At 47.3% G+C, this 24018-nt stretch overlaps 1 protein-coding gene across 3 annotated transcripts in view; it reads left to right on the top strand.

Annotated features, from left to right (window-relative positions):
- The first annotated feature begins 211 nt into the window (after window positions 1-211).
- The window catches only part of LOC105468987 (DBF4B-CDC7 kinase regulatory subunit), a 29093-nt gene continuing 5286 nt past the window's right edge, over window positions 212-24018 (top strand). Inside the window, exons 1-9 of one of the 3 annotated variants that reach the window (XM_071083270.1) lie at window positions 212-1653; window positions 1803-1957; window positions 8720-8911; window positions 9786-9836; window positions 10695-10782; window positions 12293-12366; window positions 15002-15038; window positions 16558-16603; window positions 19526-19642. In XM_071083270.1, coding sequence (XP_070939371.1) covers window positions 1542-1653; window positions 1803-1957; window positions 8720-8911; window positions 9786-9836; window positions 10695-10782; window positions 12293-12366; window positions 15002-15038; window positions 16558-16603; window positions 19526-19642 — 872 coding nt within the window. In that variant the 5' untranslated portion in view covers window positions 212-1541. The remainder of the gene's footprint in view (window positions 1654-1802; window positions 1958-8719; window positions 8912-9785; window positions 9837-10694; window positions 10783-12292; window positions 12367-15001; window positions 15039-16557; window positions 16604-19525; window positions 19643-24018) is intronic. The other 2 variants (XM_071083269.1, XM_024788770.2) reach the window with 2 other exon arrangements.

The following is a 24018-nucleotide window of genomic DNA, read 5'->3' on the forward strand; positions in this document are numbered from 1 at the left end:
CTGGTCTCAAAGTCCTTATCTCAAGTGATCCACCCGCCTCGGCCTCCCAAAGTGCTGGGATTACAGGTGTGAAACATGGCACCTGGCCAAGATTTTTAAAATACTTTGTTTTTCATGTCCATTATCTCCAACTAATTTTTTTTTTTTTTCCTTTTTTGAGATGGAGTCTCCCTCTGTCACCCAGACTGGAGTGCAGTGGCGTGATCTCAGCTCACTGCAACGTCTGCCTCCTGGGATCATGCAATTAATGTGCCTCAGCCACCCGAGTAGCTGGGATTACAGGCGTGCACCACCGTGCCCAGCTAATTTTTCTGGCAGAGGCAGGGTTTTGCCATGTTGCCCAGGCTGGTCTCGAACTCCTGGCCTCAAGTAATGTGCCCACCTCAGCTTCCCAGCTGGGATTACAGGTATGAACCACTGTGCCCATCCTAATTCTTTTCTTTAACTGCCGTTCCTGCTTTATGTTTCCTGTATCCTCCCTAGCCTTTTTGATGATATTTATTATACTTTAATGGTTTTTTCTTTTTCCTATCTGGTTCATTATTATGACAGACAATCTATACCAGAGAAAGTTTTTTTGGTAGTACTTGCTTTCTTCAGTTGCCTCATGTTTTCTTATACACAAATGTTCCTTTGGGACATTAGCCACTCTGATTGGTAACGTGCTCCTGGAAGGAAGATCAAAAGCTTATGCGCTATCTCATGTGTCCCTCCATTGAGTTTAGGGATTGGAGGTTGCATAGAAGAGGAAACAACCCAGGCTGGGCGCTGTGGCTCACGCCTGTCCCAGCACTTCGGGAGGCCGAGGCAGGTGGATCACCTGAGGTTGAGAGTTTGCAACCAGCCTGACCAACGTGGAGAAACCCTGACTCTACTAAAAATACAAAATTAGCCAGGCGTGGTGGCGCATGCCTGTAACCCCAGCTACTGGGGAGGCTGAGGCAAGTGAATCGCTTGAACCCGGAAGAAGGAGGTTGCGGTAAGCCAAGATCACATCATTGCACTCCAGCCTGGGCAACAAGAGCAAAACTCCATTTCAAAGGGGAAAAAGAAAAAAAAAGAAGAGGAAATGGCCCCACTATGCTGCAGAGCCCCTGGAATATGGGCTCCTTCACTCTCCATTTGCAGCAGCATTCTGTGCTCTCCAACACAAACACACACACACACACGCTCTTTGTCCTGTTTTTCAAGAGCTGTCTTTTTGAGTTATAATTACCTAAGTTACCAAATGGAGAGGTTAGGAAGTAGGCCCATTCAGGAGCCAGCAAGTTCACTGTCCCCTTACCCTCTTATCTGTCTCAAATACACATGCATATTTGCCCTAAGCTAGGCTGCAACACTGGCATGATGTTACCCTGCTGACTGGTTAGGGCTGGGCTGCTTACTTGGCACTGGCAACATGGCAAGCAGTGACTCGCTCAGCACAGCTAGAAAGCATCCTCCTGCCTGGCACCCCCTGTGAATCTGGGTCCTCTTTTCCCTAGCTTACCACAGCCCCCCAGTGTCTGGTTTGGGGATCTGTCTAATTCCTTTTTACTTAAATGGCTTCCCTAGATTTAGATTCTAAGGAAGAAGTGAAGAAGTCAGCAAGCCTTGTTTGCTTATTATCTTGTTTGGAAGGTTCTAGTTTCACCACATCTGAGCTTCATGAGGGTAAGGGCATTGGCTTCGCAGCTGTCTGTGTGTGCCCAGGGCCTAGTCTGCACTGTTGTAGCACACAGACTGAACTGTCAGTGAGGGCCACCTGGCCTCAGGACTCTCTTTTCAAGCTTCTTACTTTGCTCCTCTTTATTGTTTTCTAGGGGCTCAGCTAGGGGTTTCCAGGTATCTGGGAAAATGCCAGAAGAACTCACCAGGTGCTGGGAAGCATCCCTTTTCCGGAAAGTCCTTTTACTTGGATCTGCCTGCTGGCAAGAATCTCCAGTTTTTGACAGGGGCCATTCAGCAACTGGGTGGGGTAGGTAACCTGCTCTTCTGTGATACCATGTGCATTTGTGCTGTAGAGTAGGAGTTGGATAGGGATTATATCTATAGTTTCCAGGTATTTTATTTCTTTTTTTTTTTTTTTTTTTGAGATGGAGTCTTGATCTATAACCCAGGCTGGAGTGCAGTGACACGATCTCAACTCACTGCAACCTCTGCCTCCCAGGTTCAAGCAATTCTTCTGCCTCAGCCTCCCCAGTAGCTGAGATTACAGGTGCACACCACCATGTCTGGCTAATTTTGTCTTTTTAGTAGAGATGGGGTTTCACCTTGTTGGCCAGGGTTGTCTTGAACTCCTGACCTCGTGTTCTGCCCACCTCGGCCTCCCAAAGTGCTGGGATTACAGGTGTGAGCCACCACGCCTGGCAGTTTCCAGGTATTTTCAAAGGTCTCACTACATTTCCCAAAGCAATTTTAAACATAAACCATTTTTTTGGCCAGGTGCAGTGGCTCACATCTATAATCCGAGCACTTTGGGAGGCCAAGGCAGGTGGATTACTTGAAGTCAGGAGTTCGGGACCACCCTGGCCTAAACAACAAAACCCTGTCTCTACTAAAAATACAAAAATTAGCCAGGCATCATGGTTGGCGCCTATAGTCCCAGCTGCTCAGAAGGCTGAGGCAGGAGGATTATTTGAACCTGGGAGGCGGAGTTTGCAGTGAGCCGAGATTGTACTACTGCACTCCAGCCTGGGAGACAGAGCGAGACTCTGTCTCAAAAAATAATAATGATAATAAATAACCTTTAAAAAATAAAGATAAATCTTTTTCCATATTAGAAACTTAGGCTGGGCACAGTGGCTCATGACTGTAATCCCAGCACTTTGGGAGGCTGAGGAGAACAGATCACTTGAGTCCAGGAGTTCAAGATCAGCCTGGCAACATGACGAGAATCTGTCTCTACAAAGCATACAAAAAATTAAGCGGGTGTCGTGGTGCATGATTGTAGTTGGGAGGCTGAGGTAGGAGGATCACTTGAGCCCAAAAGGCGGAGGTTACAGTGAGCTGAAGACGAGATCTTGTGCCACTGCACTCCAGCCTGGACAACAGAGTGAGACCTTGTCTCAAAAAAAGGCTGGATGCGGTGGCTCACACCTGTAGTCCTAGCACTTTGGGAGGCCAAACCAGGTGGATCACTTGAGCCTGGGAGTTTAGATCACCCTGGCCAATATGGCAAAACCCTGTCTCTACTAAAAATACAAAAATTAACCAGGTCCAGTGGCACATGCTTGTAGTCTCAGCTACTCAGTAGGCTGAGGTATGAGACTCGCTTGAGCCCCAGGAGGCAGTCCAGCCAAGGTGACACAGCATGACCCTGTCTCAAGAAAAAAAGAAACTTTTTTTTTTTTCTGAGACAGTGCCTCGCTCTCTCACCCAGGTTGGAGTGCAGTGGCGGGATCTCGGCTCACTGCAAGCTCTGTCTCCCAGGTTCATGCCATTCTCCTGCCTCAGCCTCCTGAGTAACTGGGACTACAGGTGCCTGCCACCATGCCCAGCTAATGTTTTTGTATTTTTAGTAGAGACGAGGTTTTACCGTGTTAGCCAGGATGGTCTTGATCTCCTGACCTCGTGATCCGCCTGCCTCGGCCTCCCAAAGTGCTGGCATTACAGGTGTGAGCCACCACGTCCAGTCAAAAAAAAGGAAATTGAATGGCGGGTTGTGGTGGCTCACACCAGTGATCTCAACACTTTGGGAGGCTGAGGTGGGAGGATTGCTTGAGTCCAGGAGTTTGAGACCAACCTGAGCAACATAGTGAGACCTCATCTCTACAAAAAATAAAATTATAATTCCCAGGCACAGTGGCTTACTCCTATAATCCCGGCACTTTGGGAGGCCCAGGCGGGCAGATCACCTAAGGTCAGGAGTTTGAGACCAGCCTGACCAACATGGAGAAACCCCATCTCTACTAAAAATACAAAATTAACCTGGCGTGGTGGCACATGCCTGTAATCCCAGCTACTCAGGAGGCTGAGGCAGGAGAATCAATTTAACTCAGGTGGCAGAGGTTACAGTGAGCTGAGATCACACCATTGCACTCCAGCCTGGATAACAAGAGCAAGATTCCATCTCAAAAAAAAAAAAAAAAAGGTTAGCTGGGGGCAGTGGCACATGCCTATAGTCCAGCTACTCAGGAGGCTAAGGTGGAAGGATTACCTGAACTCAGGAGTTTGAGGCTGCAGTGAGCTATGATTGCACCGCTGCACTCCAGCCTGGATGACAAAACAAGACCCTGTCTCAAAAATAATGTTAAAATAAATAAATAAACAAACAAAACATATCTGTTCGTTCTAGAAATTTTAGAGAACGTGGAAGTACTCCAAGTGACAACTAGCATTTTTAAGTATTTTTCTTTCCTCCCTTCCTCTCATAATGGCTTAATTTAGATATAATTCACATATCATAAAATTCATCCATTTAAAGTGCGCAGCTCAGTGGTTTTTAGTATATTCACAGAAATGTGTAAGTTGTATGATCGCATAGTCAATTGTAGAACATTTTCATCACCCCAAAAAGGAAACCACTCCCTATATGCTTGGGCAACTCCCCTTGATACTCCTAGCCCGGGGTAAATTTCCATCTTCCTTCTGCCTCCATCCTACCTTTGTTTTATTGTGCTTCTTTTTTTTTTTTTTTGATAGTGGGCCACACTCAGTCACCCAGGCTAGAATGCAGTGGCACCATCATGGCTCACTACAGCCTCTTACAGCCTCAACCTCCCCGGACTCAGGTGATCCTCCCACCTCAGTCTCCCTGTAGCTGGGACTACAGATGCTTGCCACAATGCCCTGCTCATTTTTGTATTTTTTTGTAGATGCGGAGTGTCGCCATGTTCCCCAGACTGGTCACAACCTCCTGGGTTCAAGTAATCCTCCTGCCTCAGCCTCCCAAAGTACTGGGATTACAGGCCTGAGCCACTGCTACTGGCCCTTTTTCTTTATTTATTTTGGGACAGAGTCTCGCTCTTGTTGCCCATGCTGGAGTGCAATGGCACGATCTCAGCTCACTGCAACCTCCACCTCCTGGGTTCAAGCGATTCTCCTGCCTCAGCCTCCCGAGGGGCTGGGATTACAGGCATGCGCCTCCACGCCTGGCTAATTTTGTATTTTTGGTAGAGACTGGGTTTCTCCATGTTGGTTGGGCTGGTCTGGAACTTCTGATATCAGGTGATCCACCTCAGCCTCCCAAAGTGCTGGGATTACAGGTGTGAGCCACCACGCCTGGCCTTTTTTTTTGGGGTTTTTTTTTTTTTTTTTTTTTTTTGCCTTACCCAGTTGCCTGCAAGAGGGAGCTGAGGGCAGGGCTGGGAAGGGCAGGGCAATGCTTATTTTTTTCTAGCTGTGATCATGAGTACTTTCTTTTTAAATTTTAGAGACAGGTTCTCGCTATGTTGGCCAGGTTGGTCTTTTACTCTTGGCGTCAAGCAGTCCCCCGACCTCAGCCTCCCAAAATGTTAGGATTATGGGCATGAGCCACAGCACCCAGCTGGCATTAGTACGTTTTTATTATCAACTTTTTACCCATAACCTTAAAGCATTAGCACTTTTCCATCATTATTGCCCTTCATATGTATCATCTGCAATGGGAATATAATATTCTTTTGAGTGGATTATTAATTTACTTAACTGTTGCCCTGTGGACATTTAGAGTCTTAATAATTTTTAGTGTTTAGAAATAACACAGGTGAACAACTTTGAGTAAAAAGCATTTGCTGTATTTGATTCCATTAAAATATTTTTAGGGGCTGGGCACGGTGGCTCACGCTTGTAATCCTAGCACTTTGGGATTGAGGCCAAGAGTTCGAGATCAGCCTGGCCAACATGGTGAAACACAGTCTCTACTGAAAATACAAAAATTAGCCAGGTGTGGTGGCATGCACCTGTAATCCCAGCTACTCGGGAGACTGAGGTAGGAGAACTGCTTGAAACCGGGAGGTGGAGGTTACAGTGAGCCAAGATCATGCCTCTGCACTCCAGCCTGTGCAACAAAGCAAGACTCCATCTCAAAAACAAACAAACAAAATATATATATATATTTAGGCTGGGCTCAGTGGCTCACACCTGTAATCCCAGCGCTTTGGGAGGCTGAGGTGGGCAGATCACCTGAGGTCAGGAGTTCTAGACCAGCCTGGCCAACATAATGAAACCTTATATAAAAAATTAGCAGGGCATGGTAGTGCGCACTTGTAGTCCCAGCCGCTCAGGAGGCTGAGGCATAAGAATCGCTTCAACCCAGGAGGCAGAGGTGCTAGTGAGCCAAAATTGTGCCGTTGCACTCCAGCCTGGGCAACAGAGCAAGACTCTGTCTCCAAAAAAAAAAAAAAAGAAAATAGCATGATAGTTCTTGGCCCAAAAGAGACTAACAACTGGGGAAACTAGATGAATAGGCTTGGAATGGAGAGGCTCTTTGCTGTCAAACCCAGAAACTCGGGACTGCAGAAACTCGGTGAGGATGGATAGAATGAGGATTATATAACCAAACTGGCCCATAATTACATTTTGAACTTTTAGTACTTTCTGTCATTTAGCCTTTGCTATGTAGGGCTTAAAGCAACAATTTATTTTCTATTTATTTATTTATTTTTAGACAAAGTTTCGCTCTTGTTGCCCAGGCTGGAGTGCAATAGTGCAATCTCGGCTCACTGCAACCTCCAACTCCCAGGTTCAAGCCTTCCTTAGCCTCCAGAGTAGTTTGGTTTACAGGCACCATGCCCAGCCAGTTTTTGTGTGCGTGTGTGTATTTTCAGTAAAGACGAAGTTGCACCATGTTGGCCAGGCTGGTCTCGAACTCCTGACCTCAGGTGATCCACCTGCCTTGGCCTCCCAGAGTGCTGGGATTACAGGCGTGAGCCACCGCACCTGGCCAAAACAACAATTTATTATTTCTCATTATGCTGTGGGTTGGCTGGGTGGTTTATCTGGTGGTTTCAACAGGGCTCATTCCTGAGGCTGCATTCAGCTGGAGAGTCACCTGGGCTGGAAAGACCAAGATGGCCTCACTTACACATCTGGCACTCTGTGCCAGACTAGCTGATTTACCATGGTGGTCTCAAGGCAGCCTTCCCAGAAAGTGAGGCAGGAAGCCAAGGCCTCTGAAGCCTAGGCTCTAGAACTCACACATCATAATTTCCCCATGTTCTATTGGTCCAATCGAGTCAGATTGAAGGGCATAAAAAAGTAGGTCCCACCTCCTAATGGCAGGAACAACAAAGTCATATTGCAAAGGAGTAGGTATACTGGGATGGGAGGAGGAATGTATGGCCATTAACAATCTCCTGTATTTATATAGGATAATCATTGATTGCCCTACTCCTACCCTCTAGCATTTGCATTTGCCATATTAAAAAAGGTAGATGCAGCCAGGCACGGTGGCTCACACCTGTAATCCCAGCACTTTGGGAGGCCAAGGTGGGTAGATCACAAGGTCAAGAAATTGAGACCATCTTGGCCAACATGGTGAAACCCCATCTCTACTAAAATTACAAAAATTAACTGGGCATGGTGGCATGTGCCTGTAGTCCCAGCTATTCAGGAGGCTGAGGTAGGAGAATCGCTTGAACCTGGGAGACAGAGGTTGCAGTGAGCTGAGATTGTGTCACTGCACTCCAGCCTGGTGACGAAAAAAAGGTAGATGTGATCAGGCACGGTGACTCACACCTGTAATCCCAACACTCTGGGAGGCCGAGGTGGGCAGATCACTTGAGGTCAGGAGTTCCAGACCAGCCTGACCAACATGATGAAACCCCGTCTCCTCTAAAAATACAAATATTAGCCGGTGTGGTGGCACACACCTGTTGTCCCAGCTACTTGGGAGGCTGAGGCAGGAGAATTGCTTGAACCCGGGAGGTGGAGATTAGAGTGAGCCAAGATCGCACCATAGCACTACAGCCTGGGAGACAAAGTGAGACCTTGTCACCAAAAAAAAAAAAAAAAAAAAAAAACAAAAAAAAAAACAGAAAAGAAAAAAAGGTAAATGTAATGCTTCAATTCATAACTAGATTTTTTTAATTGTCATAAAGTATATATAACATAAAATAAGTCATTTTAGCCTTTTTTTTCTTCTTCTTTTTTAAGAGAGACAGGATTTCACTCCCCAACCTGGAGTGTAGTGGTGCAGTCATAGCTCACTGCATCATTGAACTACTGGGCTCAAGGGATGCTCCTGCCTCAGCCTCCCAAGTAGCTAGGACTATAGGTGCACATAACAACACCCAGCTAATTTAAGAAATTTAAAAAAAAAAATTTTAGAGACAGGGTCTTGCTGTGTTGCCCAGGCATGTCTTGAACTCCTGACCTCGAGTGATTCTCCTACCTCAGCCCCCTACAGTGCTAGGATTACAGGCATGAGCCACCATACCTGGTCCCCAGTGTGTCTTACACAGAAAAATCATGGCTTACACAAGCTAGTCTTAATCCTGTCCAGTTCTTCCAATGTGTTCTTGCTGTATGCAAACTCAAACTGCTCATAGAACTCAAAGCCTGCAGCCTTCTACCACTGGGTCAGGGGCAGCAGTCCTGGAGACAAAACCTGTTTTATTTATATATATATGTATATATACACCCTATTAGATTTCAGGATGATGTCTTCTTAGGAACTTGGTACGGAACTGCATTTAGTCTATTTAAAGACATTGATTCTGGAACTCCTGGCAGCCAAGATTTCCTTCTCTAGCCTCTTTTTATTGACAATTCTGCATTTGCTTTTTGGTTTTCAGCCATCTCTGTGATCTGGTTTCAGGTAATTGAGGGTTTTCTGAGCAAAGAAGTAAGTTACATCGTGTCCAGCCGCAGAGAAGCAAAAGCAGAGAGCAGTAGGACAAACCAAAGAGGCTGCCCTAGCCCTAACCCCAGTAAGGTCAGAGTGGAAACATCGGCCATGGTTGATCCAAAAGGCAGCCACCCCAGGCCTTCACAAAAACCCGTTGACTCGGTAAGAACCTCATGGAGTAGGAGAGGTATGCTGTGTAAACAAAGGAAGTAGGCTTTGGTGAGCCTTTTAAGGCAGTCTCTGGTTTTAGTTTCATCTGGCTTAATTTAATCTCTCATTTGAATTCAGGGACTGAGAATATTTTATCATAGCTCTGGATCTAAACACCTCAGCAACATACTATCCCCCGTGCTACCCTTTTATGCCATATGTCAGTTTTTATAGGACTTCAAAGCCAGAGTTTTAGAAACCAGAAGAGACTCTTCATAAACCAGAGAAGACGTGTTGGGATTGGTCTGGGCTTGGGCAGGAGTACCCTGAGTAGGCAGCCATTCCCTTCTTCCTTGCTTGCATGTATGAAGGGCCAAGAGTTTGGATAATACACGTGTTATGTCTTTGATTTAAAATGGAATATGGCTTTTCCCCTCTAGGCTTACATTCTTATTTTTGTCTAACTTATATTAATATTAAAATGTCCATGAACATACATTGTTGGCATTGTGATGACAGATGGGACTTCCTACGAGCAAAAACTTCTGAAGTGAAACATTTGCTTTCATTATCTGCTGGAGGGTGCAGAGACTCTTAAAGAGGGGTCTCAGGACATTTGTAACAATTGGATCTCAGTGAATTTAGAGTGCCCTACTCTCCACCAGGTTCAGACTGCCACCTCAGGGTTACCTAAACTTCCTGCAGCTTTACCTTTACCTCCTAGATGTTTTCTAGGCTCTCATTTCTACCAGTCCTCAGTCGTCACTGCTCCCAGCTTTCCGAGGGACATAACGCCAAGACATAACCCCTCACCAGCTCCTGTGTAAACATCTTTCATTGCACACATGGCCTAACAGCAGACATCACTGCTCTTCTCTCCCGTCAGGTGCCTCTAAGCAGAGGGAAGGAGCTGCTGCAGAAGGCCATCAGAAACCAGGTGAGCTGGAGCAAGACGGGACAGAGTGGGTAGTCTCCAGCACAGGGAGGGATTTCACCCTTCTTCCCAGGTTCTTCTGAAGCACCCACTCAAACTGCACACTCTGCGATATGTAGTATTGTCATTATTTCCTTCTTCTACGTTAGTTAGTGGAGGCTCAGACAAGTTATTTAGCCACTCACCTCGAGAGTAAGTGTTGAAACCAGAGCCACCTCCAACTCCGGAGCCTACCAAGAGAACCATGGGGATGTGGGATGTGGCAGGACAGGGCTGCTTGGTACAGAAGCCAGACTTCTTTTACAAGTAACTCTTTATTTCTTGTGTGAAAATTCAGGGCTGTTAAAGTTTAGTGGCAGGAAGAGGAGTTAAGGTGATCTTGTGAGAAGAGTCATGCTAGTGACATCAGGAGGGGTACATGGCTGTGATGGGGGAGGTGGTGCTGCTGGACTGAGCCAGTGGAGGGGGAAGATCGGCAGCCAGCATAGTCTCATGCTCAGAGAGGATGATGGTCACCATGTTTGTTGTGTACTTACTGTGCTGAGAGCTTTCCTTGCAGAGGCCCTCCCCACAAACAGCTCTCTTAGAAGCACCTGTTCCTTTCTGGTCACGAGGTGGCCAGAGCACAATGTATAGGCAGACCAGTGGTCTTTCCCCTCCCAATGTGGCCATATGGAGGACAGGATGTCTTCCTGAGGGTTGGGATGGACTCTCTGGGCACTGTACTCTCTCTCCTGCCTGCCTCCCCCCAGTCCCTCCCATGGATGACTCAGGGCTCCCAGAAGCAATTTCTATCTGTCCCCTTCACGTTCAGGCCTTGGGGAGTCTCTGCTCCTAGCTGACTCTGTGTTGTAATTTCAGGGGAGCATCAGTGGAGGAGGCAGTGGGGGCAGCAGCAGCCTCCTGACCAATGCCCGCTCTTGGGGAGTGAGGATTCTGCACGTGGATGGTACCCTTTCTGTGCTGGGCTCCTGTGGAGGGAGAGTTGGTGACTTTGACCAGGAGTGTCAGCTTTTAGGAGGATCATGGTCATGTGAGCTTCTGGTCACCAGAAGCCAGAAGTACTCAGCTGCCATGTTGATCCACAAAGGTGGGAGGATGTGGGGAAGGGAGAAAGCGGTGAGGATGCAGAGTGCAGGCTGTGGCCTCAGCGTCCCGCAGGAGGTCCCTAAAACATGCCGTTTCGTGTCACCTGCTACAGCTCTCCCCCAGCTAGTGTGATGATCCCGTTTTACAAATGCAGAAATTACCTTAATATTCATGACCACTGGCCAGTGCAGTGGCTCACACCTGTAATCCCAGCACATTGGGAGGTCAAGGCAGGTGGATCACAAGGTGAAGAGTTCAAGACCAGCCTGACCAACATGGTGAAACCCCATCTCTACTAAAAATACAAAAGTTAGCCGAGCCTGGTGGTGCATGCCTGTAATCCCAGCTACTCAGGAGGCTGAGGCAGGAGAATCACTTGAACCCAGGAGGCGGAGGTTGCAGTCAGCCAAGATCATACTACTGCACTCCAGCCTGGGTGACAGAGCGAGACTCGATCTCAAAAAAAAAAAAATTTCATGACCACTTAACAGGTATTGACTCTGTGCTACGAATTACCTCCTTTAATCCTCACTGCAGTTCTGTCCCCATTATACAGATGAGGAAATTGAGCTTCAAACGGATTAGGCAAATTGTCCATGGTCTCACCAGAGTGTGTAGTGTGGACCACCACTCTCAGTTTGACTCAGCTGTAAATTTTGTGCTCCTTCTTTTCTCACACTGTAAACAACCCGTTTGCAGCCTGTTTAGAATAGTTGTCTTGAACCAGCTGGCAGTGAGTGATCTCATACCCAACTCCATTCTTGAGTCTGGAGTTTTCTCTGATCCATTTTAGGGGACTGGTCCAGATGGGACAGCCCATAGGTGCTGACTGGAATGCTGCCCCACCTCTTGGTACCAAGATCTTAGGGGAGTCTAGAGGCTGTACAGGGGAAGTTCCTGGTCTGGGATGTGGAGGGCTTCATCTCACTGAAAAATCAGCCATTTCTGACTTGATCTCCTCCCCTGCCTTCCTTTGTTAGAGAAGTGCCAGCATGTAGACCTTGCTGGTCTTTCACCTGAGGGTACAGCTGAGTAGTTCACACAGCATGGCCTCCCTCATAGCCGCAGCTCTTCAGTGGTGCCTTAAAGTCGTTAGCAAGCCATGAGGCACCTTCTGTTCAAAGATTAGTTGTATTCAGTGCTGCAAAAGAGCATGACACCCGCTCAGGTGCTGTTCCAGGGATAGAGGACCCAGTCCTTACCTCTGCCGTCAGGAGATGCAGAGGGGATGTGTAGCCAGAAGGTGGCAGGCAAGGCTGGAGTGATTCAGTGGGCTGGCCGAGCGAGTTTAGTCCTGCGGCCCGGAAGGGGCTGTGCTAGGTAAGTGAACACTGGAAGCCTTTGGCACAAACCCTCTGTCTTCTCCACAGAAATGATGATGCACATGCAGCAGCTGTCTCTTGCCTCTTTATGTGTGAAAAAACAAGAGCCAAAGAAGCCAGAGGTAGGTCATCCTGCTGAATTGAAGGGCAAATGGATGGTTTTCAGTGAAATCAGTGATAACTTAGGTAAATCCATGGCCCGCCCAAGCCATCTCTTCCTGGCCATTCTGAAAGATGGAAGGGGAATGCTGCCTCTTCCTTACCTCAGTCCTAGCACCCATAGCTTTGCGACACCCTTTCTTCTCTCTGCGGCACTTGCAGTCCTCCCATGGCACACACCCTGCTGAGACATCCCTATGGCCTGGGCCGCCTGGGCCATGGGCTGCCTTACAGTAGTTCTGGACTAGATAAGGTTCATAAATGCCCATGGCACTGACCAGGCTGCTATTCTGGGGACAGCTCTTAACCTGGGAATAAGTCTGCATACTGCAGGGGTGAGAAGGAGTGATCGAAATAGCTGCCATCTTCTAAATCCTTGTTTGTTTTCCATTCTTTGCTGGCGTTAGAACTGTGTGTATCACATCAAGAGAGCCCAACCTGGTTTAAAGCCACAGTATCTTCACCCAAGCCTCAGTCTGAGGAAGGATTAAATCTACAGATCCACCCACAGCCTGGCATCCAGACACAGGATGAACAGTAATAGCTATTAGTTAACAGTGCTAATTAGCTAACAGTACTAGCAAACCACATCCAAAGTGGATGGAGCGGCTGGGCGTGGTTGCTCACACCTGTAATCCCAGCACTTTGGGAGGCCAAGGCCGGCAGATCACTTGAGGTCAGGAGTTCGAGACCAGCCTGGCCAACATGGTGAAACCCCGACTCTGCTAAAAATACAAAAATTAGCCAGGCGTGGTGGCACATGCCTCTAATCCCAGCTACTCAGGAGGCTGAGGCAGGAGAATCTTGAACCCAGGAGGCATGTTGCAGTGAGTCGTGATCGCACCATTGCACTCCAACCTAGGCAACAGGTGAAATTCTGTCTCAAAAAAACTTTAAAAAAATAGTGAATGGAGCACTCAGACACTGATACCCTCTCCACACCCTCTCCTTTAGGAGTGTTGGGGATGTTGCTGCTGTTAAATTTGTGTTGTTCAAAATTCAAAAGGGTATACAACAAAAAGTCTCTCCCTGCTCCAGCTTCTCAACCACTGGCCTCCCTTCCTGACAAACAGTGTGAACAGTTTTTAGGACTCTATGCACACAGAAGCAAATATGTCAAAAATTCCCCCCTTCTAGGTAGATGCACAGCATTTTTACTTTAACTTAATCAGTTTTGTAGGCCAGGCACAGTGGCTCACGCCTGTAATCCCAGTACTTTGGGAGACCAAGGCAGGCGAATCACTTGAAGTCAGGAGACCAGTCTGGCCAACATGGTGAAACCCTGTCACTACTAAGATACAAAAATTAGCTAGGTGTGGTGGCACACACCTGTAATCCCAGCTACTTGGGAGGGTGAGGCAGGAGAATCGCTTGAACCCGGGAGACAGAAGTTGCAGTGAGCTGAGATTGCACCACTGCACTCCATCCTGGGCAACAGAATGAGACTCTGTCTCAAAAGAAAGAAAAAAAATTAGTTTTGTAGGTATCTGGCAGTGAAGTGAGTTTTGGATGTAATGTGCTGATATGCAAGGGAGTGTGAGAGGCTTCTTTGGATTGTGTTTGCCCTCAAGGTGTGGCCTAGAGGAGAATCTGAAACATCTTAGGGCCCAGAGGCACAGGTGGTCATGGATCCACCATCATCCTGGCTCTCCAGCTAAAGCTGATTATTTTATTTTATATTTATTTACTTATTTTTCAGGTATACACCAGAAGATCCATTTACTCTTTTTTCTTTGTATTTTATTTATTTATTTTACTTTACTTTTTTTGTGAGACAAGGTCTGGCTCTGTCACCCAGACTGGAGTGCAGTGGCGCCATCTCTGTTCACTGTAACCTCCGCCTACTGGGCTCAAACCATCCTCCCACCTCAGCCTCCCAAGTAGCTAGGACTACAGCATGCGCCACCATACCTGGCTAATACTTTTTTTTTTTTTTAAGAGATAGGGTCTCACTATGCTGCCCAGGCTGGTCTCAAACTTGTGAGCTCAAGCAATCCACCTGCCTTGGCCTACCAAAATGTTGAAATTACAGGCGTGAGCCACCGTGCCCAGCCTCCATTTACTTTTTAATATCAGCCTTGTTTGACCTTGGCTTAAACATTGATTTTGACCCACAGAATCAGAGTACACAAGATAGGACAGAGGAAGGCAAATGGCCATTGTCTTTATCCTAGTCCTATAGGGTACCTGGAACAGCATCACTACTTAGAAAATAAAGCTGCCATTTAGTGAGCATCTCTTCTATGCAACACGCTATGAGGTCGGTGGGTCCTCCTCACATTGCAGGTGGTAGAGCTGAAGTTCACACCAGGCCTCTGGGACTCCAGAGTTCTTGCTCTCTGCACTGTCCTGCACTCCCTGCACAGTCAGCTGCCATTAAGATTCACACACCAAGTGACCCTTATTTATCGTGTTGCCGAGGAGGGAGCCGTTGTGCCCAGGTCTGCTCCAGCTCAGGGCCCAAGAGTCTGGTTCTGCAAGCCTCTCAACAGCAGGAAGCAAAGTGGGACAGACTGGCAGCCACTTGGTTTATCAGGCCCAGTTCCTTGACCCCCGTGGCTTCCTCACATCCTTAACCTATTTTTCCTTTCCATTTAGGGAACATGTCCAGCAGCAGAGTCAAGAACACGGAAAGGTCAGTGTGGTAGCTTTTCCTCATGTAATTGCAATCCCTCCCTCCCTAAACACTTCCCCACGACTCCCTCTGTGGCAGCATCTGCTCACTTTTCTGTGGCAGCAAGCGAGTCCAGGTTGTCTTGCCCCTTTGTGTTTCCAGGGCCTGGGCCTCAGGTTTCTGGAGCAAGAGAGGCATGTCCAAGAGCAAGTCCAAAGCTGCTGGGCCGGGGCTTCTCCTTTAGAGCCAAGACCCCATGCAGACACTTTGGCTCCTGTGTCCTCTGGCTGTTCCCGTGCATCGACTGAGGTTCAGCATCCTTTTCCTTCTGATTCAGTGGCAGTTTGAGGGTGGGCAGTTTGACAGCTGCCTACCGTTTTCAGAACTGCCAAACTCCCTGAAACTGACAAACTGGCGGATTGATGGACTCTATCTCCTGGTTCCTCTTGGAAAGCAGGAGAGTTTCTCCCCCTGGATGTTTCTCCCAAAGATGCTCTTTCAGTGGCATTTATTCATGCACAAGCAGGAGCTAAGAAAAGTCACTTGGCACCTCTCTCATGCTCAGAATTCAAGGAAGTCTGTAGGGGAATTGATTTTAATAACTGTCTCAGTTAATTAGAAAGACAAGAAATTGTCCCCAAAAAGTAATTAATGAGAGCTGTTGCTAAAGGAGAAAAGGCTGCTTTTTGCTTGGGTGCTACTGGTGGCCTCAAGTACAGTTGGGAGCTGTAAGGTGCCAGCGTCTTTGGGGAATTTGTGGCTGTCAGACAGGGGCCAGGCTTTCAGCTGCCTTGGCTGCACCTTCCGCAGGACTCCTGGTCACTGTGGGTCCTGATGCCTAAGAGATTTTCTAAGCTATGCGAATAACTATCTAATAGGGGTGAGTCTCTTAATTGACTCCAAATTCGTCTTCTCAGCACTCCTTTGCCCCATTTTTTCAGGAACTATATTTCACCTGTGATATTTTTTCTACCATCCTGCTAATAAGACCACTAAACACTCTTTATCCCTCTTCCAGTCTGCTTCCCCTCCAAAAATCCCAGGGTCCTCCTGGAGCATTCTGCTTGGGGAGTTGTTCTTAGGCCCCTCAGTATCCTGAGGCTCCAGGAGCAGAGGTCTAGGAAGGACCTGGGACTTGGTGGGAATGACCACCCCCACCCTGCTTTTAGCAGAAACCACCAGGGACTGGGTTTCTCCCACCAAACCAGCCAGGTGTCTGATGGTGGTGGCATCTTTGGTTGGTCAATAGCCTCCAGAATCCACACACAGGAGCTCCTGCATCCTGCTGAGGGAGGGCCCATCATCTAGGGCTTCAGTGTAACTACAGCCTATCCCCCGACTGATGCAACCTTTCTCCCAGGGATAGAGGCTGGAAATCTGAGTGAATGGAGAGCGCAGGCTGGGGTGGCATGATTTCCAGCTCTTGCAAGGCTCTTAGGCTTTGGCAGAGCCTCCTCTCTCTGAGCATTTCCTGCGTGTGTGGTGCAGGCCCTGCACAGGGGCAGACAGATAGCTAATGTGTGCATTCTTCCCCTTTCAGTAGCCAGACTGAAGGCACCATTCCTCAAAATCGAAGATGAAAGCAGGTGAGTGGGACCTCCTCTCTCTGCTTGCCCCAGCTAGGCCTGCACAGAGGAGGGAGGAGGGAGGGGTGCTCAGGGGCCTCAAGCTAATGTGAAGACATGGAGCCCCTTAGCCCTGCACCTTCATCTTCCTGAGAAGCCACTCTCTCTCACTGTCATGGAGAAGTCTCACGCAAACCAGGAGGAGCCTCTGAGAGTGGCATTATACAGTGAATAGTCCTCTTGGAGATGAGTCAGAGGTTAATGATCCTGTGTGTGAATTACCTCCATTTAAAACTCTGCTCTGTGAGCTCATGGTGTCCCATGCAGGCTCATTATTGCAGCTCTTTTCCCTTGGGTGTATGCTGACATTTCATGTCAAATCATTACTGACCCAGTCACAGTGCTAGTATAGTCCAAGACTATACTAGCATTTCAGTCATCTTGGCTGAAATGAGGGTGCTAGGGGTGGTATTGGGGATTCCCTTTTCAGGCCACCCTGTACTTGATAAAGCCTTTCTGTTTCACTTTGAAAAATCCTTTTCTGGCTCATGTTATCTCCTGACAGCCCTGGGTGAAAAAAGCATGAGGAGAGTCTGTCTCTTCCTAATGGGGAAAACTGAGGTCAGAGAAAGGAAGGGACTTGTGTACAGCCACCTTGCTAATAAACTGCAGCCCGAGGCTAGAATCCAGGTGTCCTGCCTGCCCTGTTTTGTGTCTTCTCCGTCCACCATTATGGCCTCTTCTTCCCTGGAGCAGGAGGGTCCCATTGACATTGTTAACCTGATGAGCTATTAGCAGCCATGTTGGTTATCACTGAATCTTCAGTAAGTACAAGATCAAAAGTCTATGTGAATCTATAATTTTCTCAAAATTTAAAATTAAAAAAAAAATTTTTTTTCCAAAAAGGCATTTTCAGACTAAATAAATTTATTTGTTTGTTTATTTATTTGTCGCCCAGGCTGGAGTGCAGTGGTGCGATCTCGGCTCACTGCCTCCTGGGTTCACGCCATTCTCCTGCCTCAGCCTCCCAAGTAGTTGGGACTACAGGCGCCCACCACCACGCCCGGCTAATTTTTTGTATTTTTAGTAGAGACGGGGTTTCACCGTGTTAGCCAGGATGGTCTCAATCTCCTGACCTTGTGATCCGCCCGCCTCAGCCTCCCAAACTGCTGGGATTACAGGCGTGAGCCACCGCGCCCGGCCCAGACTAAATAAATTTTTTAAAGGAAATAAGTCCGTGTATATCCAGCAGAGACTACTTAGCACAGAATTGTCTGTGTGACTCAGTCAGGGAAGGGCAGGGCAGCTGAGACCAGCCCTAGGAGCCTGGCTTGCCCGCCCATACTCCAGACAAGCCCAGGGTCCCTTCTCAGCACCTGTAGACAGTGCAGTGCTGGCTTTGGTGGCCCAAAGGCAAGTGGAGAGAACAACAGGATGGTACAGAGGTGCTCCCTTCCAGTTCCAGTGGGATGGAGTGTGTGTTCATCCCCAGCCCCTTCACACCTATTTAAATGTAGGTAATCATGACACATATGCAGCAACTGAGAGGCACTGTTACAGCCTCAGTATCTGCACTGCACATGGCGGGCACAGGTATATCACTGTCACCAGAGGGGGTTACATAATGTGTGTGTTCCTGGCATTATAGGCCAGAGAGAAGATCCAACTGGGGCTGAGGTTTCTTGTGAATTTTTTTTTTTTTTTTTTTGAGACAGAGTCTCACTCTGTCGCCTAGGCTGGAGTGCAGTGGCGCAATCTCGGCTTACTGCAACCCCTGCCTCCCAGATTCAAGCAATTCTTCTGCCTCCCAAGTAGCTGGGACTAAAGGTGTTCACCATCATGCCCGGCTAAATTTTGTATTTTTTTGTAGAGACAGGATTTGGCCATGTTGGTCAGACTGGTCGTGAGCTGGCCTCAGGTGATCCGCCTGCCTCGACCTCCCAAAGTGCTGGAATTACAGGTGGGAGCCGCAGTACCCAGCCTCTTGTGAATTTTTTTATGTGCTGTTTTGAAGCAGATGTCTTCAAAGCCTATTAGGCCTATTAGCCTGCCCATCCTCAAGTTTCAAGCCCCCTAAGCAGAAACAAGACATCATTGAGGCAGAAAGGAACACGCCAGGGTTGTGAGGGGCACCCCCTTCTCCTTAAGGGTTCGGGAAGACTTCTTTGTTAATGTACTGCTGAGCTACAGCACTCTTACCCTGCTCCCTGAGAACCCCTGGCCTGCACTGTTTACCCCAGAGCATGGACCATTGCAACCAAACATGGTGTGCCCAGCAGTTACCTCACTCGGCAGGGTTTGCGAAGTATACACAGATCACTTCTGTCTCTGCAAGTCTCTTGAATGTTTGCAACTTCAGGCACACTGCCAGAACCACTCAGTCCAGGTCTGACTATCCAGAACCTTCACTGTGCCTGTCTTCTCTGTTCAGAACACCAGCCCTCAGATGATTCTAAGGACCAGCAAGAACGCTTCACAAAACAGGGAAATAACTGTTCTGGTTTAAACATGTTTCCATTTAGAATCTGCCAGGCTAGAGTCCTCAAGGATTGTGTAGGGTCAAGAAACAAAATGGGAAGGTGGGGAAAAGTAGATCGGGAGTCTGGAGACGTGGCTTCTGATCTGACCTTGGCCGCTTAACTATTTGTGAGCCCTTGAGCAAGTCACAGAACCTCTTGGGCTTCATTTCCTTAGATATAGGATAAACCCAGAGGGTGCTTATAGGATTTCAGGGAGGCAGTGGTATGAGTTTGAAAAGTAGACAGGGAGAACATGCATATTAATTTAACCTAGAAAGGCTGATGAGTTTTGTTACAGAATTTAAAAGATGTGGAGGTGAGAGTCCACTTTATCAGGGCTGGAATTCTAGGGCATTGGGCGAGGCCCCCTCCTCAGCCTTTACCTTCCCCATTGTAGTCAAAGTAGAAGTTTTCTCTGTTGCAGGAAGTTTCGTCCTTTCCATCATCAGTTTAAATCCTTTCCTGAAATTTCTTTTCTTGGACCCAAAGATGCAAGTCCCTTTGAAGCCCTGACGACCCTGGGCAGCAGGCACCATACCAGGTGGGTCTTTCTGGTTCCTGAGTACCAAGGGCTGGTTACAGGCCAAAGTCCTCCCTATTGGGGGCCTGCTGGTCAGATTTGGGAATGGCCATGTGTTTGCTCCTTAGGCAAAGTCTATTCTGGGAATGTAGCCCAGAGAAGAGAGACTAGGAGCATTCATCCATTTTATTTTGTGTTCTTCATCCGTACTGAAGAATTTAACTTGAAGAAGAAAGGGAGGTGCCAGGGTTGTGAGGGGCACCCCTTTCTCCTTAAGAGTCCAAGAAGACTTATTTGCTAATTCACTGCTGAGCCACAGCACTCTTACCCTGTCCACCCAGAACCCCTGGCCTGCACTGTTTCCCCCAGAGCATGGACCATTGCAACCGAACATGGTGTGAGGACAATAGACTGCTTTCTCAAACTCATAGACCACCATCATCAGAGTCCCCTGAGGTCTCATTAAAAATGCAAGTTCTAACTGGGCACAACGGGTGATACCTGTAATCTCAGCACTTTAAGATGACAAAGTGGGAGGATCATGTGAGGCCAGGAGTTTGAAACCAACTTGGGCACACAAACATAGCAAGACCCTGTCTCTACAAAAAAAAAAAAAAAAAACGTAAAAAATTATGAGTCGGGCAGAGAGGCTCATGCCCGTAATTCCAGCACTTTGGGAGGACAAGGTGGGCAGATCACTTGAGGTCAGGAGTTTGAGGCAAGCCTGGCCAATATGGTGAAACTCCATCTCTACTAAAAATGCCAAAAAAAAAAAATTAGCTGGGCATGGTGGCGCACACCTGTAATCCCAGCTACTCGGGAGGCTGAAGCAGGAGAATTGCTTGAACCCAGCAGGCAGAGGTTGTAGTGAGCTGAGATTGTGCCACTGCACTCCAGCCTGGGCGATGGAGTGAGACCCGTTCTCAAAAAAAAAAAAAAAAAATTAGTCAAGCGTGATGACAAGTGCCTGTAGTCCCACCTACTCAGATGGCTAAGGCAGGACGATCATTTGAGCCCAGGAGTGCAAGGTTGCAGTAAGCTATGGTTGTGCCACTGCACTCCAGCCTGGGTGACAGAATGAAACCCTGATGCAGGGTCCTGAACTCCACCCCACATCTATAGAATCAAAATCTCTGATGATGGAGCCCCAAAAGCTGTGTTTTACAAGCTCCCAGGTGATTTTAGTGAATATCAAAGTTTAAACTGGTTGGGCCAAATGTCAGGAATAACTAAGGGGCAGGGCGGGAGAGAAGATCACTGTATTACGTGACTCATGGCTTGTGGGCTTGTTAATATGTCTACTGTGCAGATGTTTGAGAATTTGAACCCTCATTAACCAAAGTAGAGAAGGAGTTCAGCTCAGGTGATGGGTGAGATGCCTTCTCAGACCCTTTCTAACCTCTGGGCTATGGGGTTATAGACCAGGAAAGAATAGAGCAGACTCTTAGCCCTAGAGTTCCTGGGGCCAAGGAGGGTCTGTGGTTTCCATCTGACAAAGGCTGTGGGTCAGAAAATAGTACAAATAAGAGGGAAAAATTTAAGGGAATGTGGCAGTAGATGAAGTGGGAGCAAGGAGAGAAAGAGGTGAGGTTAAGTCCCAATACAAGGGATACCAGAGAGAGCCAGTCAGAAGGTGACCCAGGCTTGGCGCTGGTAGTGATGCTAGGCCTGGGATGGCCTTGAGATCACAGAGGAGCTAAGAGGCTTTAAAGGGAAGATGAAGCAATGAAGCTTTGGTATCTGCATGTGAGGAGCCTAGGCAGGGGGTTGGCCTTGGTAGGACATCAAAGTTCCAGACGTGTGTGTATGTATGTGGAAAATCTGTGTAGGAAGAAGTGTTTAAATTTTTACATTTTTGAAATCATTATTTTAAAGTTTAAAATTTTAAAAACTTAAAAAGTTTAAAATTTGTGTTACAAATGGTTTAATGTGAAAAGTCTATATTCCACACCCAGCCTCCAGTTCTATCCCCTCACCGGTGCAACCTTCCTCCCAGGGGTAGAGGCTGGAGGAGATCCGAGTGGTGCCTCACCCCTGCCAAATGGAGAGTGCAGCCTGGGGCAGCATGAAAAGAAAAACCAAGTAACATCCAGCACAGTCAATACTATCAGCACAGTCAATACTATATGATTCTTTTTTTTTTTTTTTTTGAGAATGAGTCTCTCACTGTTTGTTGCCTAGGCAGGTGTGCAGTGGGGTGATCTCTGCTTACTGCAACCTCCACCTCCCGGGTTCACACGATTCTCCTCCCTCAGCTTCCCGAGTGGTTGGGATTACAGGGCACACACCACCACGCCCGGCTAATTTTTTGTATTTTTAGTAGAGATGGGGTTTCACCATGTTGGCGAACTGGTCTCAAACTCCTGACCTCGTGATCCACCCACCTTAGCCTCCCAAAGTGCTGGGATTACAGGAATGAGCGACAATGCCCAGCCTATATGAATTTTTTTTTTTTTTTTTTTTTTTTTTTTTTTTTTGAGACGGAATCTGGTTCTGTCGCCCGGGCTGGAGTGCAGTGGCTGGATCTCGGCTCACTGCAAGCTCCGCCTCCCAAGTTTACGCCATTCTCTTGCCTCGGCCTCCCGAGTAGCAGGGACTACAGGTGCCCACCACCTCGCCCAGCTAGTTTTTTTGTATTCTTTAGTAGAGATGGGGTTTCACCGTGTTAGCCAGGATGGTCTCGATCTCCTGACCTCGTGATCCGCCCGTCTCGGCCTCCCAAAGTGCTGAGATTACAGGCTTGAGCCACCGCGCCCGGCCATGATTCTTTATGTAAGAAGAGGGAATGAAGGATACATATGTACTTGTGTATCTATGAACTATCTCTGAAGATAGACCACGCCTGTAATCCCAGCACTTGGGGAGGCCAAGGGGGAATGATCACTTTGAGGCCAGGAGTTCGAGACCAGCCTGGGCAACATAATGAGACCACCATCTCTATTTTTATATTTTTAAAAAATCTGGCCAGACACAGTGGCTTATACCTGTAATCCCAGCACCTTGGGAGGCCAAGGCAGGTGGACCACTTGAGCCCACGAGTTTGAGACCAGCCTGAGCAACGTGGTAAAACCCCACCTCTACTAAAAATACAAAAATTAGCCAGGCGTGGTGGTGCAAACCTGTAGTCTCAGCTACTCGGGAGCCTGAGGCTGGGGAATTACTTAAGCATGGGAAGCGGAGGTTGCAGTGAGCCAAGGTAGTACCTCTGCACAACAGCCTGGGTGACAGAGTGAGACCCTGTCTCAAAAAAAAAAAAAAAAAAAATTTGTGTTCCCTTTTATGGCTGCAGGGTATTCCATTATTCTATTATATGGAATGTATTTACTGTATTTTATTTAACCAGTCTGTTATTCATGGATGCTTAGATTAGCTCCAATGAAAATCATGTTCAGAGTAAATTTGCAATTTTGAACAATTGTATTTGTGGAGTAAATTCCTAAAGATAGAAATAATTGGGTCAAAAGATATATGCATTTATAATTTTGATAAATTCAGCCAAATGGCTTTTCATGGAGGAGATACCAACTTATATGTTACCTGCACTGCATGAGAGAGGCTGTTTCCCATCCCCTCGCCTCATGCTGTGACTGGCAGATATGTTGACCTCCAGTATAACAGATTAAAAACTGTATCTCAGTATAATTACAATTTTTGTTTTTTCTTACTATGAATGAGGCTAAGTATGTTTGCGTATGTTTGGTTGTCTGAGTCTCTTTACATGAACCTTCTTTATATACTTTGCCCATTTTTTATTGGGGTTATTGATCACTTTAATGATTTGTAAAGAGCCCTTCTCCTATTAGAAAAATGAGCTCTTTGTCATTAGTTGTAAATATTTTCTTTTCTCTGCTCACTGTAACCTCCACTTCCCAGGCTCAGGCGATCCTCCCATCTCAGCCTCCCAAGTAACTGGGACTACAGTTGCGCACCACCACACCTGGCTAATTTTTATATTTTTTGTAGAGGTAGGGTTTCACCATGTTGCCCAGGCTAGTCTCGAACTCCTGGGCCCAAGCGATCCTCCCGCCTTGACTTTCCAAAATGCAGGGATTCTAAGCGTGAGCCACCGTACCTGGCAGTTGTAAATAAATCAATATATATATTTTTCTTTTTTTCTAAGCCTCCCTGAGCAGAGAAGTTGTAAATACTTTTAAAAGACAACAAAACCCCAAGTTTGTGGTTTGTCTTTTAACTTTGCTGTATTAGTCCATTTTCATACTGCTATACAGACCTGTTTGAGACTGGATAATTTGTAAAGGAAAGAGGTTTAATAGACTCACAGTTCAGCATGGCTGGGGAGGCCTCAGGAAACTTACAGTCATGGTGGAAGGCAAAGGGGAAGCAAGGCACCTCTGCACAAGGTGGCAGGAAGGAGAAGTGCTGAGCGAAGCGGAAAG

This window comes from Macaca nemestrina, chromosome 17, assembly GCF_043159975.1.
Source record: "Macaca nemestrina isolate mMacNem1 chromosome 17, mMacNem.hap1, whole genome shotgun sequence".
NCBI classification, from domain to species: domain Eukaryota; kingdom Metazoa; phylum Chordata; class Mammalia; order Primates; family Cercopithecidae; genus Macaca; species Macaca nemestrina.